This window comes from Notolabrus celidotus, chromosome 1 (assembly GCF_009762535.1).
Source record: "Notolabrus celidotus isolate fNotCel1 chromosome 1, fNotCel1.pri, whole genome shotgun sequence".
Lineage (NCBI taxonomy): Eukaryota > Metazoa > Chordata > Actinopteri > Labriformes > Labridae > Notolabrus > Notolabrus celidotus.
Window position 1 is genome coordinate 40,020,644 of NC_048272.1, and position 15,982 is coordinate 40,036,625.

At 41.3% G+C, this 15,982-nt stretch overlaps 1 protein-coding gene and 1 long non-coding RNA gene across 3 annotated transcripts; one reads left to right on the plus strand and one right to left on the minus strand.

The window, feature by feature from the left end:
- Positions 1-357: 357 nt before the first annotated feature.
- LOC117822466 lies at positions 358-1,084 on the minus strand. The gene is made up of 2 exons (XR_004633182.1): positions 938-1,084; positions 358-818 (listed from the first exon to the last, which is right to left on the minus strand). It is a non-coding gene; the product is annotated as an uncharacterized LOC117822466 (long non-coding RNA).
- A 2,883-nt stretch (positions 1,085-3,967) lies between these two features.
- Positions 3,968-5,252, plus strand: LOC117822051. 2 transcript variants are annotated; one of them, XM_034696665.1, is made up of 3 exons: positions 3,968-4,114; positions 4,345-4,424; positions 4,630-5,252. In XM_034696665.1, exons 1-3 carry the CDS (start codon positions 4,110-4,112, stop codon positions 5,166-5,168), a joined length of 624 nt encoding a protein of 207 aa, XP_034552556.1. In that variant the 5' UTR covers positions 3,968-4,109; the 3' UTR covers positions 5,169-5,252. The 2 variants fall into 2 exon arrangements, with proteins under 2 accessions (XP_034552556.1, XP_034552564.1); XM_034696673.1 differs by having other exon boundaries at positions 4,633-5,252.
- The last annotated feature ends 10,730 nt before the right edge of the window (positions 5,253-15,982 follow it).

The following is a 15,982-nucleotide window of genomic DNA, read 5'->3' on the forward strand; positions in this document are numbered from 1 at the left end:
TTCATGACTCTGAATTGTATTTTGTGACTCTGAAATGTATTTTGAGATTCTGAAATGTATTTTGTGGCTTATGATTCTGAATTGTATTTCATGACTCTGAAATGTATTTTGTGATTCTGAAATTTATTTTGTGATTCTGAAATTTATTTTGTGATTCTGAAATGTATTTTGCAATTCTGTGAAATGTATTTTGCAATTCTGTGAAATGTATTTTGCTAAGTGAAATTAATTTTGCGTTTTTGAAATGTTAATTACAATTGGCCTTCAGGGCCACCGTACAATTTTCCACATTGTGGACAAATAAAAGTTCTAAGTCTAAGTCTAAGTCTAAGTCGAAGTCCAAACACACAGAGACAGTTACATTGAAAAGTCACCAACTTTATTATTTGCTGCAGAGATTGATCATTGTTCATTGTTACAGCCACCGTACAGTATGGGGTGTGAGTGGATACACTTCTTGTTCACTGCAGCAGCCCTGAGGACCTCGTCCGCAGGAGGCTCCCTGCTCACCGGCTCTTCAATGGGGTTACTTTTATCCAGCTAGCAGTACAGCTTGTTGAGAAGCTCTATAAGGGGCTGTGACGGACTTTGCTGTGCCAGACTTCTGAAGTTGGAGCTGGAACTGGTAGTCCCCGGGATAGTCCACTGTGGCTGGGGCTGCAGAGGCAGGACGTATTGTACATCCCTCCCAGGACTCTGGCAGATTAAAAAGTGTCTCATCAGATCCCTCCCTCAGAGACTGCTCACTCATAAGCAGCATGTCTCCATGCTCCTCCTCCTGCCTCAGCTTGGTGTTGACAGCGTGGTCCAGCAGAAACCTGAAAAGGAAAAGAAAGCATGTGAAAGTACCTTCTGATCACCAGGATTTTATTCTATGGTTTTTTCACTGTGATATCAAGTGTTTCATGAAGACAGAATGTCTCTTGGTAGTCCTCACCTCCTGATGAAAGTTGTCCTGGCTGAGGTCTTTCTCCAGGTATGTGCCTTCAGTGCTCCTGCAGCAGCCTTTGGGAGGATGGTGGAACATTTGCATCTGTATAAGAGAGATAGAGAGATACACACACACACACACACACACACACACACACACACACACACACACACACACACACACACACACACACACACACACACACACACACACACACACACACACAGCTCTGACAAGAGAGGGACAGAGAGGGAGAGAGAGAGAGAGAGAGAGCGTGTGAGAGTAAGTGCATTTATCAGACACGAACCCATGCAGGGTGGACCCTAGCTCTGTTTAGAAAGACTAAGACCATCACTTACTGGAAAAGACAACAGTGAAAACTGAAGTCTGACTCCACTTCTAACTGTTTGGAAAGACAACAGTGAAAACTGAAGTCTGACTCCACTTCTGTTTGAAAAGAGACCACAGGCACAAAAACTGAACCTCATCTATACAGAGAAAATCTGAAAGAAATCAGACTTTGACTGGAAGACACTGAGGAACATCCCTCACACAGTGTCAGTCTCTTTTTGTGATAGGAAATTCTCCAACTATCACAGTTTGACCTGTCTAACTGATTCTGTCTCCAATCCCTAGACAGGGACATAGATATGCACAACTTCTACAAGCCACATGTTTGAAGTCAATTTTGATTCCATTTGAAACATTTCAGGTTGAAACTTTGAAAATGAGACTAAAAGCAAACAGGTTTGGTCTCATGCAGGGTTTTGAAAACAAGGCCAGGTGTGCTGGACTGTTAATGGGCCCATCATTGTGTAAATACAGTTATGGGGGGATGTCAGATGGCTGCTATTGAGTCAAACAAAAGACATGTCCAGCATGCTGATGAGACATTCAGACACTGAGAGGGGCTGATTTCAACAGGTGATTAGCCTGAGATGGCTCTTTGAGCACATGAGCTTGCACCACAGTGGGGGAAATTCTCCAACTATCACAGTTTGACCTGTCTAACTGATTCTGTCTCAAATCCCTAGACAGGGACACTGGGTGCATCTCAAAGCTCTAAACTGCAGTCTCCTCGCTCCTCGGCCGGACCGGAAGTACTTACCGACGCGCCTTTTTTACTTGCGTCCCAAAGCTCTAAACGCTGCTGGAAGAGAGAGGAGCGAGGAGCGAGGAGACTGATCCGAGGAGGGATAATCGAGGAAACACGAGAGCAGACTTTGCGGAAGTCTTTTCTCTGGCAGACACGCCCCCTTATCGGATATCACTCACCGATTGGACGCTGCAGCGGCTCGGACTTAACCGAAACTTAACATCAGCTGAGTTTAATAACAGAGAAAAGACGGACCTTAAAACAGTCATTAAGGGTGCCCTGAAACAGATCATAAACATCCGTCGGTTTCTAAACAGTCTGTGTGTGATGAGCTGAGATTAAAAAGTGTTTGATGTGAGTTTTAGAAACAATATACTGATCGCAAAATCATAAATTCAATATAACAGAGGATGGATGTTATATCTGATTGTTTTTGTCAGATTCACTGTCTAATGAAATAGAGTAATAGAGTCTAACATCATTGATAGAATATATATCAATGATCAGTTCTTCCTCCTGTTAGTTTCCCCATTTGTTCTCATTTTCTTCATGAAGGGAAGTCTGACAGTAAAGTTTGTCTGTTAGTAAAAACACTTGTTATATTTCCTGTCAGGTTAATAAAGTTTCATACGAGGCTGATCATTAATGAGCACGGGTTTGAAAAGAGTTGCATGGTTTCTATTTTCCCTTGAAGTAATAAATAATTTAATAATGAGGCATTTTACCGGTGAATCGATCCGCGATGCTTTAGGACAGAATAAACAGAGAGCTGATTCTCTTCATGTGCAAGTGTGTGTTAAACATGTAAACACAAAGACAGAGATCTGTTACTGTTTATATTGATCAGAGTTATTACAGTGAACATGTGTGTTAAACAGGTGTGTGTTAAACAGGTGTGTGTTAAACATGTAAACACAGAGACAGAGCTCTGTTACTGTTTATATTTATCAGAGTTATTACAGTGAACATGTGTGCAGACACAAACAGCTGTTAAAGCCGTCATCACAAACCGACGTCGCTTCACGTGACGCTCTGGAGGAGAGGACGTCTCATTTCTCTAAATACAAATCTCCTCTCTCCTCTGGTTTCATTTCCTCGCATCTCTGGTGGGCGGGACTAAGACGCGAGGAAGAGACGCGAGGAAGAGACGCGAGGAAGAGACGCGAGGATGGACGTTTAGAGCTTTGAGATGCACCCATAGACATGCACCACTTCTACAAGCCACATGTTTGAAGTCAATTTTGATTCCATTTGAAACATTTCAGGTTGAAACTTAGAAAATAAGACTGAAAGCAAACAGGTTTGGTCTCATGCAGGGTTTTGAAAACAAGGCCAGGTGGGCCGGACTGTTAATGGGCCATCATGTATCATCATCATCATCATCATGTAAATACAGCTATCCCCCCCATAACTGTATTTACATGATGAGCCCATTAACAGTCATGCTAATAAAAACTGTGAGGTGAAAGTTTGAGAATTTCCCACACTGTGGTGCAATGTCTCCATCTAGGAATTGATGTTGTTTTTGTAAATAGTTATTTCATAAACCTTCACAGCTTGAATTGATGTTGTGTTTGTAAATAGCTCTTTCATAAATAATCTCTCACACAGTCTCTTTTAGTGATAGTTGGAGACATTGCACCACAGTGGGTGAAATTCTCCAACTATCACAGTTTGAACTGTCTAATTGATGATGTCTCCAATCCCTAGATAGGGACATAGAGTGTGACTGTAGTTTTAGGTTACAACTGTATATATATATATATATATATATGTGCAGACATTTGAAACACATCCCCATGCTGCTGTAATTACATAATGATAAGTTAACTTAGTAACATGTGTAATGTTACTCAGGCCCTCACCAGTGTTATCCAGCATAACACCCTCCCCTTTTCCCCCAGTGTTGAAGCTCCAAACATTTGCATGACTGTCCCAGGAGGAGTTAACCATTGAGGCCTCATTCAAAAGGACCAATCACTGGCCTAAGAGTTGGTCAGGATTGTATTTATAATCTGGGTTTGTCACAGAATCTTCACATGAGGAGTTTTGTAAGCCGGCAGCAGATCATATTTCTACAAGATGCGGTAAGTTACACTCATTTAATGCCTCTAGATGGGAAATATATTTTGGCATGAATTAGAATACATACAATTTGATTTAAAATATATATATTGACTTCATAGTGTGTTAATGTAACGGTACCCGTACATATCATAATATTTCCAGTCACCAGGTATTTCACAAGTGCTGCTAGGTCTACCATGTTCCCTTGGTTCCTTTCATCTTACTCACTGCTCTCACTTTCTATTTTCAGAAAGGTCAAGTCAGTTATTCATGTTCATTCAACACAACAAGAAGAAAGATCTATCAGGACAATGCCACTGCAACAGAAAGGTAAGTTGTCACAAAATGTTTTTGGATATATTTTTGATACATCCTCCCATAAGGGATTACAAGTAGCTTGTTCATTTAGTTTTAAAGTATTAGTATTAGTATTATATTGCATTATTAAGTTGACGTTAAGTTTATTTCAGACTAAAGCAGAAATGTATCCTTGATTCCTTTCCAATGAATCTAATGTTGATGTTTTTTCTGTCAGCAGCATGCACCGTCTGGATTGTTGGTGACAGCTATGTCCAGCGAGGTTTCAAGCATGCCAGGGAGACATTGGGGACCAACCTCGGATTGTCTGCCCGCATCCAGTGGATTGGCAGGGGAGGCATGTGTTGGGATGGCATGCTTCCCATCTTCCGTCAGTTCCTCAGAGGAAGAGAGGCTCCAGATGTGCTTGTGATTCACTGTGGGGGCAATGACCTTGGATGTGTGAAAAGCGTGCTGCTTCTCAAAGCAATGAAGAGGGACCTGGACGAACTCCACCGTCAGTTTCCCCAAATGAACATTATGCTGTCTTCAATCAACCAGAGGCTCCACTGGAGACATTCATCCGCAGTGAAAATTGAAAAAGTGCGGAGGTTTGTGAACAGGGCAATGGCATCTTATGTCAGGACCATAAGTCACCCACACATTGTGTACAACAAGCCTGAGCTATATTTGCTGGACAATGTACATTTAAGTTCAAAGGGCAGTGATATTTTCTGGAATGCCATTGCCCAGGCTCTGAAAGACCTTTTGTTGTAATGTTTTACTGTGGGTTTGACAAAGGCTTTCCTCCTTCTGTTTCTGCTTCACTGATGACAATCAATAAATGTTAATGAAAACCAATTTGTAAAATCTATTGCCTTAATATAATTATTACACTGCCTACATACTGCAAAAAGCTTAACCAAAAGTATAGATGTAATGTCTTGTGAAAGTTCTGTTTCAACTGAAAGACAAGCTGACAAGCTTTTTTCGCTCAAGTGTGGAAAACACATCTTTTCGGATGCCACGAGGCCCCCGTTGTCACGAGTGAGCCCAAAACCACCACACATCTTGTAGTTGCGGTCACAATGAACATACTCCCAGTTCAGCCTCCTAGCTCAAAGCGTTTCAGAAATTTCATTTGAAAGGTCTGAAAAACGCGACTTCTAACCACCTTTTGAGTCTGCTTTGACACTTGAGAAGGTAGCACCTGTCTGAAAATCACGACAGGCATTGTACCTATGGTCATGATGAACATTCTACAAGCCCAGCCCTGTATCTCAAAGCATGTAGGATTTATTCAAGAAAAGGGGACTTCAGGCCTCCTCACCTTTTTTAGCCAAGTTTGGTAAACACATCTTTTCGGACGCCACGAGGCCCCCGTTGTCACGAGTGACCCCAAAACCACCACACACCTTGTACATGTGGTCACAATGAACATACTCCCAGTTCAGCCTTATAGCTCAAAGCGTTTCTGAAATTTCCTTTAAAAGGTCTGAAAAACGCGTCCTGTAACAATCTTTTGAGTGACCTTTGACACTTGGGAAGGTAGCACCTGTCTAAAAATCATGACACGCATTGTACCTATGGTCATGATGAACATTCTACAAGCTCAGCCCTGTATCTCAAAGCATGTATGATTTATTCAAGAAAAGGGGACTTCAGGTCTCCTCGCCTTTTTTTTAGCCAAGTTTGGAAATGACATCTTTTCGGACGCCACAAGGCCCCCGTTGTCACGAGTGACCCCAAAACCACCACACACACCTTGAACACGAGGTCACGATGAACATACTCCCAGTTAAGCCTTATAACTGAAAGCGTTTCTGAAAATTTCCTTTGAAAGGTCTGAAAAACGCAACTTCTAACCACCTTTTGAGTGACCTTTGACACTTGGGAAGTTAGCACCTGTCTGAAAATCATAACACGCATTGTACCTATGGTCATGATGAACATTCTACAAGCTCAGCCCTGTATCTCAAAGCATGTATGATTTATTCAAGAAAAGAGGACATCAGGCCTCCTCGCCTTTTTCAGTCAAGTGTGGAAAACACATCTTTTCGGACGCCACGAGGCCCCCATTGTCACGAGTGACCCCAAAACCACCACACACCTTGTATATACGGTCACAATGAACATACTCCTAGTTGAGCCTCCTAGCTCAAAGCTTTTCTGAAATTTCCTTTAAAAGGTCTGAAAAACGCGACTTCTAACCACCTTTTTAGTGACCTTTGACACTTGGGAAGGTAGCACCTGTCTGAAAATCACGACACACATTGTACCTATGGTCATGATGGACATTCTACAAGCTCAGCCCTGTGTCTCAAGGCAAGTAGGATTTATTCAAGAAAAGGGGACTTCAGGCCTCCTCACCTTTTTTAGCCAAGTTTGGTAAACACATCTTTTCGGACGCCAAGAGACCCCCGTTGTCACGAGTGACCCCAAAACCACCACACACCTTGTACATGCGGTCACAATGAACATACTCCTAGTTCAGCCTTATAGTTTAAAGCGTTTCTGAAATTTCCTCTAAAAGGTCTGAAAAACGCGTCCTGTAACAATCTTTTGAGTGACCTTTGACACTTGGGAAGTTAGCACCTGTCTGAAAATCATGACACACATTGTACCTATGGTCATGATGAACATTCTACAAGCTCAGCCCTGTATCTCAAAGCATGTATGATTTATTCAAGAAAAGGGGACTTCAGGTCTCCTCGCCTTTTTTTAGCCAAGTTTGGAAATGACATCTTTTAGGACGCCACAAGGCCCCCGTTGTCACGAGTGACCCCGAAACCACCACACACCTTGTACATGAGGTCACGATGAACATACTCCCAGTTCAGCCTCCTAGCTCAAAGTGTTTCTGAAATTTCCTTTGAAAGGTCTGAAAAAGGTGTCCTGTAACCACCTTTTGAGTGACCTTTGACACTTGGGAAGGTAGCACCTGTCTGAAAATCACGACACACATTGTACCTATGGTCATGATGAACATTCTACAAGCTCAGCCCTGTATCTCAAAGCATGTATGATTTATTCAAGAAAAGGGGACTTCAGGCCGCCTCGCCTTTTTTTAGCCAAGTTTGGAAATGACATCTTTTCGGACGCCACAAGGCCCCCGTTGTCACGAGTGACCCCAAAACCACCACACACCTTGTACACGAAGTCAAGATGAACATACTCCCAGTTAAGCCTTATTACTGAAAGCGTTTCTGAAAATTTCCTTTGAAAGGTCTGAAAAACGCAACTTCTAACCACCTTTTGAGTGACCTTTGACACTTGGGAAGGTAGCACCTGTCTGAAAATCATAACACGCATTGTACCTATGGTCGTGATGAACATTCGACAAGCTCAGCCCTGTATCTCAAAGCATGTATGATTTATTCAAGAAAAGAGGACATCAGGCCTCCTCGCCTTTTTCAGTCAAGTGTGGAAAACACATCTTTTCGGACGCCACGAGGCCCCCGTTGTCACCAGTGACCCCAAAATCACCACACACCTTGTACATGGGGTCACGATGAACATACTCCTAGTTCAGCCTTATAGTTTAAAGCGTTTCTGAAATTTCCTCTAAAAGGTCTGAAAAACGCGTCCTGTAACAATCTTTTGAGTGACCTTTGACACTTGGGAAGGTAGCACCTGTCTAAAAATCATGACACGCATTGTACCTATGGTCATGATGAACATTCTACAAGCTCAGCCCTGTATCTCAAAGCATGTATGATTTATTCAAGAAAAGGGGACTTCAGGTCTCCTCGCCTTTTTTTAGCCAAGTTTGGAAATGACATCTTTTCGGACGCCACAAGGCCCCCGTTGTCACGAGTGACCCCAAAACCACCACACACACCTTGTACACAAGGTCACGATGAACATACTCCCAGTTAAGCCTTATAACTGAAAGCGTTTCTGAAAATTTCCTTTGAAAGGTCTGAAAAACGCAACTACTAACCACCTTTTGAGTGACCTTTGACACTTGGGAAGTTAGCACCTGTCTGAAAATCATAACACGCATTGTACCTATGGTCGTGATGAACATTCTACAAGCTCATCCCTGTATCTCAAAGCATGTATGATTTATTCAAGAAAAGAGGACATCAGGCCTCCTCGCCTTTTTCAGTCAAGTGTGGTAAACACATCTTTTCGGACGCCACGAGGCCCCCGTTGTCACGAGTGACCCCAAAACCACCACACATCTTGTATATACGGTCACAATGAACATACTCCTAGTTGAGCCTCCTAGCTCAAAGCTTTTCTGAAATTTCCTTTAAAAGGTCTGAAAAACGCGACTTCTAACCACCTTTTGAGTGACCTTTGACACTTGGGAAGGTAGCACCTGTCTGAAAATCACGACACACATTGTACCTATGGTCATGATGAACATTCTACAAGCTCAGCCCTGTGTCTCAAAGCAAGTAGGATTTATTCAAGAAAAGGGGACTTCAGGTCTCCTCGCCTTTTTTTAGCCAAGTTTGGAAATGACATCTTTTCGGACGCCACAAGGCCCCCGTTGTCACGAGTGACCCCGAAACCACCACACACACCTTGTACACAAGGTCACGATGAACATACTCCCAGTTAAGCCTTATAACTGAAAGCGTTTCTGAAAATTTCCTCTAAAAGGTCTGAAAAACGCGTCCTGTAACAATCTTTTGAGTGACCTTTGACACTTGGGAAGGTAGCACCTGTCTGAAAATCACGACACACATTGTACCTATGGTCATGATGAACATTCTACAAGCTCAGCCCTGTATCTCAAAGCATGTATGATTTATTCAAGAAAAGGGGACTTCAGGCCGCCTCGCCTTTTTTTAGCCAAGTTTGGAAATGACATCTTTTCGGACGCCACAAGGCCCCCGTTGTCACGAGTGACCCCAAAACCACCACACACCTTGTACACGAAGTCAAGATGAACATACTCCCAGTTAAGCCTTATTACTGAAAGCGTTTCTGAAAATTTCCTTTGAAAGGTCTGAAAAACGCAACTTCTAACCACCTTTTGAGTGACCTTTGACACTTGGGAAGGTAGCACCTGTCTGAAAATCATAACACGCATTGTACCTTTGGTCGTGATGAACATTCTACAAGCTCAGCCCTCTGTCTCAAAGCATGTATGATTTATTCAAGAAAAGGGGACTTCAGGCCGCCTCGCCTTTTTTTAGCCAAGTTTGGAAATGACATCTTTTCGGACGCCACAAGGCCCCCGTTGTCACGAGTGACCCCAAAACCACCACACACCTTGTACACGAAGTCAAGATGAACATACTCCCAGTTAAGCCTTATTACTGAAAGCGTTTCTGAAAATTTCCTTTGAAAGGTCTGAAAAACGCAACTTCTAACCACCTTTTGAGTGACCTTTGACACTTGGGAAGTTAGCACCTGTCTGAAAATCATAACACGCATTGTACCTATGGTCGTGATGAACATTCGACAAGCTCAGCCCTCTGTCTCAAAGCATGTATGATTTATTCAAGAAAAGAGGACATCAGGCCTCCTCGCCTTTTTTAGCCAAGTGTGGAAAACATCTTTTCAGACGCCACGAGGCCCCCGTTGTCACCAGTGACCCCAAAATCACCACACACCTTGTACATGGGGTCACGATGAACATACTCCCAGTTCAGCCTCCTAGCTCAAAGTGTTTCTGAAATTTCCTTTGAAAGGTCTGAAAAACGTGTCCTGTAACAATCTTTTGAGTGAGCTTTGACACTTGGGAAGGTATCACCTGTCTGAAAATCACGACACGCATTGTACCTATGGTCATGATGAACATTCTACAAGCTCAGCCCTGTATCTCACTTTCACTCACAATTCACTGATGACACTGACTACAGTGATGACACTGACTACACTGATGAAACTGATGACACTGACTATACTGACTTCGTTGATGACACTGATGACACTGACTACACTGACTACACTGACTTCGTTGATGACACCGACTACACTGATGACACTGACTACACTGACAACACTGACTTCGTTGATGACACTGACGACACTGATGACAATGACTACACTGACAACACTGACTTTGTTGATGACACTGACTTCATTGATGACACTGATGACACTCACTACACTGACCACACTGACTACATTGACTAGACTGATCACACTGATGACACTGACTTCACTTTAGACACTGACTACACTGATGACACTGATGACACTGACTATACTGACTACACTGATGACACTGACTACACTGACTTCACTGAGGACACTGATGACACAACAAATGGAACTATCCCTTTAAGGCCACTCATCCTGCCACAGCTGCACAATGAGTCCAGTGGTGCCAAATCAAGACAAGTGTTAAACATCTCCTTTCAAATACAAAAAATACACAGTAACTCATGAATTCCTTCTATGACTTTTTCATCATACTGGCCTCCAGTATTTTTAATACAAGGTATATACACAGTAATATTAATTTGCTGGTCATTCCCATAACATTTTCGGGGTAAAAAAAACTTTACTTAGATTTTTTAATTTTTTTTATTTTCCCTTGAATGACACTGGGGTCGGGTTGGTTTCCGGTTTTGGCAATGTGGTCTTGTGTACAAGTTTAAACCAGTTTGATTTTATGCAAACTGCCTGAATCTGCATTTGTCATTACTAGTACAGTGGATTTTCATTTAAAGTGACACATTCCTTTAAGGTTGTTTAAAAAAATGAAATCCTAGAGTAAGATAAGGACTGTTCAGTGAATCTTATTCTGCCGTTTTTTTCATGTTCCCTCCAGGAACAAAAAGATCCAGCTGATTATTGGTAATTCAAAGGAGGATTCTTCTTTGTCTGCTATGTTGTATTGTCACTCCTGTCTTCATTGACCCTTTGTGGTATGTTTTGATTACAATACAGTTAATAATACATTGTATAGTTACTAAATTAAAAGAGTATTGCTTGTCCACAAATATTACCAGAACTAAAGTTTACAGAGCTCCCAGGTGTCAGGACAATATTGTGAAAGACAATATAAAACTGAATTGGAAAATACAAGATAAAAACAGCAGACCACAACCCTCTCAGCTAAACAGCTCTCCATCTGTTTCAAAGGTTCAATTATGACCTCATCGTGATAGTAACGCTAACAGACAAGATTGAAACCTGGGACCCCTGAAGAACTGTTTTTGAAGAAATATTTGATATTTTAAATTTACACCTGAATACATTAAATAAGATTTTTAGAATTAATAGTAGTGTTCACTTTATTTTTAATTAAGTTTCCCACCCCAGTTTAATTGAAACAGTGAAAATATTGAGATGTATCTATTCTGAATTTCTTGTGTATGTTTTCAGTTTAATTTAGGATATTTTACTTTAATATCACAGTTTTTGTTTGGCAGCCATCGCTGCCAGTCATTTGACTGTTTTTTAAAGGTGGTTGTTACAGATGGAGGTAGTCTGTGACCTCCAGGGCTCCTGAAGAGCCCATCATTGAGAGCACCTGCCCTCATTGTACCCAGCTTGAGCTCATCAGCCTGGCTGCTCAATAAAAGGAGCTCCTTTCCCTCAGTTAGGTGTGTGCAACAGAGAAGACAACACCTTCAGTTGTTTTCTCTGGGTTTGTTTTGAAGAGTGTGTTGAGAGAGAGAGTGTGTATGTTTGTGGATGTATTGTGGAGGGAAGGAGGGTGACTAAAGGATCATTCAAAAGAGGATTGATCTCTCAGGAGAGTTTTTTTCAGATTACAGTTGGTTTAGGCCTGTTCCTTAGTTTGTCTACTCTTTATAGTATTAGTGGGTGGCTGTGGAGCTTTACACCTCCACTCCACCTTTTAGACCCCAAAGGCCTTACATCTGTTTGAAGTTTCTTTTTGTTAGTGTCCCTGTCCATGACCTCTAACCTTCATGTCTTGCGGCTTGCAGACATGTAACAGTGGTATTTAAAGTTTATTGAAGGTGTTTGATCGTAATAATTCAGTTAAATCTGTAAAATGTTATTTTTCTGCAAAACTCTTTGCATTGTCACTTTATTGAAGGTGTTTGATCAAAACAATTTATGGAAAATCTTTAAAATAATGGTATTTTTCTGCAGAACTCCAAATGAAAATTTCTGTAAAAAAGTATTTGCACTTCATTTGAATTAAGATATTTTACTTTAATTTTACAGTTTTTGTTTAGCAGCTGTAGCTGCCAGTCATTTACCGTTTTTTCCAGTTAGTTTTTCTTTAACAGTGTTGAATAGGATAACGTCCAGTTGTTCTCCATCGTGATCAAGCCTCACATGCACCGGCTTCAAGTTGGGCTTCTTGGCGGAGTGATTTATTCTTCGTCCAACAGTGTCCCGGTCTGCATGGCATGCGCAGGGATGAGTTTGTGCATCCACACACAGATCCCTCTGTCCATCTTTGAAAAAGAACAGGTAGCACATGACACCTTCTTGAGCCTCAAGCATGGATCTCCCCTCTGCTGCTCCGATGATGTTGCCATGGTAATCACAGACGATCTCCCCTTTGATGAAAGGGCGATTTGTAATCAGTCCTGTAAACAAGAGTAGATTGAATTTCTTTTAGTTATTTGAATAGCTGTAAAATATTACAGGTTGTTCTGGGTGTTGGTAATTTACAATTATTCAAATGCTCAAAATGTGTTGACCCTTTCTCTCCTGGCAGTAAATATGCAATGTCTTACCTATTTGTGGGACAATGTACATTTAAGTTCAAAGGGCAATGATATTTTCTGGAATGCCATTGCCTAGGCTCTGAAAGACCTTTTGTTGTAATGTTTTACTGTGGGTTTGACAAAGGCTTTTCTCCTTCTGTTTCTGCTTCACTGGTGACAATCAATACATGTTCATGAAAACCAATTTGTAAAATCTATTGCCTTAATATAATTATTACACTGCCTACATACTGCAAAAAGCTTAACCAAAAGTATAAATGTAATGTTTAGTGAAAGTTCTGTTTCAACTGAAAGAAAGGCTGGAACATCCCTCACACAGTCTCTGTGTCTGTTTGTGATAGTTTGAGACAATGGACCACAGTGGGAGAAATTCTCCAACAGTTTGACCATCTAACTGATGGTCAAACTGTATGTGTGACTGTAGGTGTGTGTCTGTCTGTGTCTGTGTGTGTGTGCGTGTGTCTGTATGTGTGTGTCTCTGTGTGTGTGCGTGTGTCTTTATGAGCATGTGTGTGTGCGTGTGTCTGTAGGTGTGTGTGTCTGTCTGTGTCTGTATGTGTGTCTCTGTAGGTGTGTGTGTCTGTATGTGTGTGTATGTGTGTCTCTGTGTGAGTGTGGGTGCGTGTGTGTATACGTGTTTCTGTGTGGGTCTGTGTGTATGTGTTTGTCTGAATGTGTGTGTGTATGTGTCTGTGTGTGTGTTTGTGTATGTGTGTGTGTCTCTGTGTGTGTGTGCGTGTGTGTCTGTATTTGTGTGTCTGTATGTGTGTGTGTGTCTGTGTGACTGTGTGTGTGCGTTTGTGTCTGTATTTGTGTATCTGTGTATGTGTGTCTGTGTGAGTTTGTGTGTGTGTATGTGTGTGTGTATATGTGTCTCTCTCTGTGTGTGTGTGTGTGTGTGTGTGTGTGTGTGTGTGTGTGTTGGTATTTGTGTATTAGGCAGACATTTCATCGGAATACACACCACACTACACAGACATTTTGTATTATGAGGACATGTCCAGAGTCCTCATAATTCGGACAATGTAGAAGTGTTTCTATAGGTAGGGGGAGCTCTAATTCAAATTTTCTCCAAAAGTCCTTTTAGTACACAAAACACTGATTCTGTGTATAATCTGTGTATTGAGACTGCGCCGCCACTGCTGGATTTTGGTACTGCACCCGCTCATGAATATTCACACATGTGTATGATTCGCGGCTTCTGATTGGCTGACGGCCGGAAGTCCCCATAATGTTGGGTTTTGTCAATACTGTGTATTAACCGAATTTCATCACAGACTCTTGACTGCTAGAGATTGATAAAGCAGCAGACTTTTCCTTTTAAAATAAACCAATATAATATATCAAAGTGTAGAAGTAAGATAAAACCATATAGGAACAGGGTAATCCAGACTGAGTAACAAAAATCTTATGACATTTTTTGCAATTAATTAATTACAAAGCCTGTAATTTGTCATATTAATTTATTATTTTTTACTGTAAATACAACTGTCAATGTAACTGCCACTATTACTTTTTACTAAGCTTTATTTTGTAAATATCTTATTGTACTATTGTTATTATATTAGACACTGTCTTTTTGCATCACTCCGACGGCCCACTGGCGGGCCCTGCCGACTTTTTTCTTTCAGAGGCTGCTGTGGGCTGAGTTTTAAAGATACAGCGAAGATACTGATATCATATGAAACTAGAAGACATAAGGAATCAATTAATGAATCAATTAATACCAACCATGCCATGATAGGAAGGGAAGTGGGTTAACTAACGCTCCAAAGTTAGGCTAAATTTTGGCTATCAAAAAACTTTTCAAAGTGGTCCCCTGACCTCTGACCTCAAGATATCTGAATGAAAATGCTTCAGTGGGTTCCCACAAGTCTCCTCTTTACATACATACCCACTTTATGCTATTCCCATTCAGTTTGAGGCAAAAACAAAGCAGGTTTCTGCATGCAGTACAAATGTGTTTTTTTCGCCTAGTCTAAAATGGTGTTTCTGCATACTGGGGTCCCTAAACAGTGTTTGATTTGCATACATGTGATATCACTGGAAAGCTGAGACTCTTGTGGATTCAATCCCTATTGTATTCATGTGTGATGATATTAGAGCCCACAGTAGCCTTTTCTCTTACTGAGACCAGTTTTTGAAACATCGAGATCACTGTATAAAATGACCTCTTGTGACCTCTAGGATAATCACAGCCTCATGAAACTTTACACACATAAACTAGAGACCCAGGGCTCTCAGAGGATGTATGGCTTTCCTAGGTATGTTGACAATAAGGGGCTTTCTCACGACCTCAAGAACAGAGGTGCTCACCAGCCAATCATCGAAAAATGCAATTCTTGCAAAATCTCCAAATGATGTAAACCACTTCTATGTGACATATACTGTTGACCTGTTATCTATCACTGAAATTACCCGTCTTACACCCTATATTACCATTAAAAACGCCCGGAGTGCTAAGAGGTTAACTTCTATACACTCTATATTGTATATTAAACTTATATTTGAGTTATTTTGTAACTTGGAGCAACCTGTTCTATTGCATTTTATTCTATTAATCTCCTGACAACAGTAATTTAAAGACACATTTTTGTACTATTCTATGCAAGGAACTTTTGAAATAAAATATATCATTGAAAAGAGTAAATAAATAAATAAATAAATAAAGACCCCCCACCGCCCAAACATTTTGGATCCACCTGACTCTTTCCTCTTCCTGCTGCCTACGTCTAGCCTGGCATGGCCAGAGAGATTGCAAATACATATCAGTGTGGAAACAGTGCAATGTCTATTTCAAGGGGGCGTTATCAACAGGCACAGACCAAAATGCTTACAACCAATCAGAGCAAAGAAACGTGACCTGTCACTCAAGGAGCTGTCACTGAGCGTGGCGGTGAGAAACATGGCTGCCTGGAAACGATCTCAAATTACAGCTAAACAGTACACTAAAATGTGATTCTGAAAACA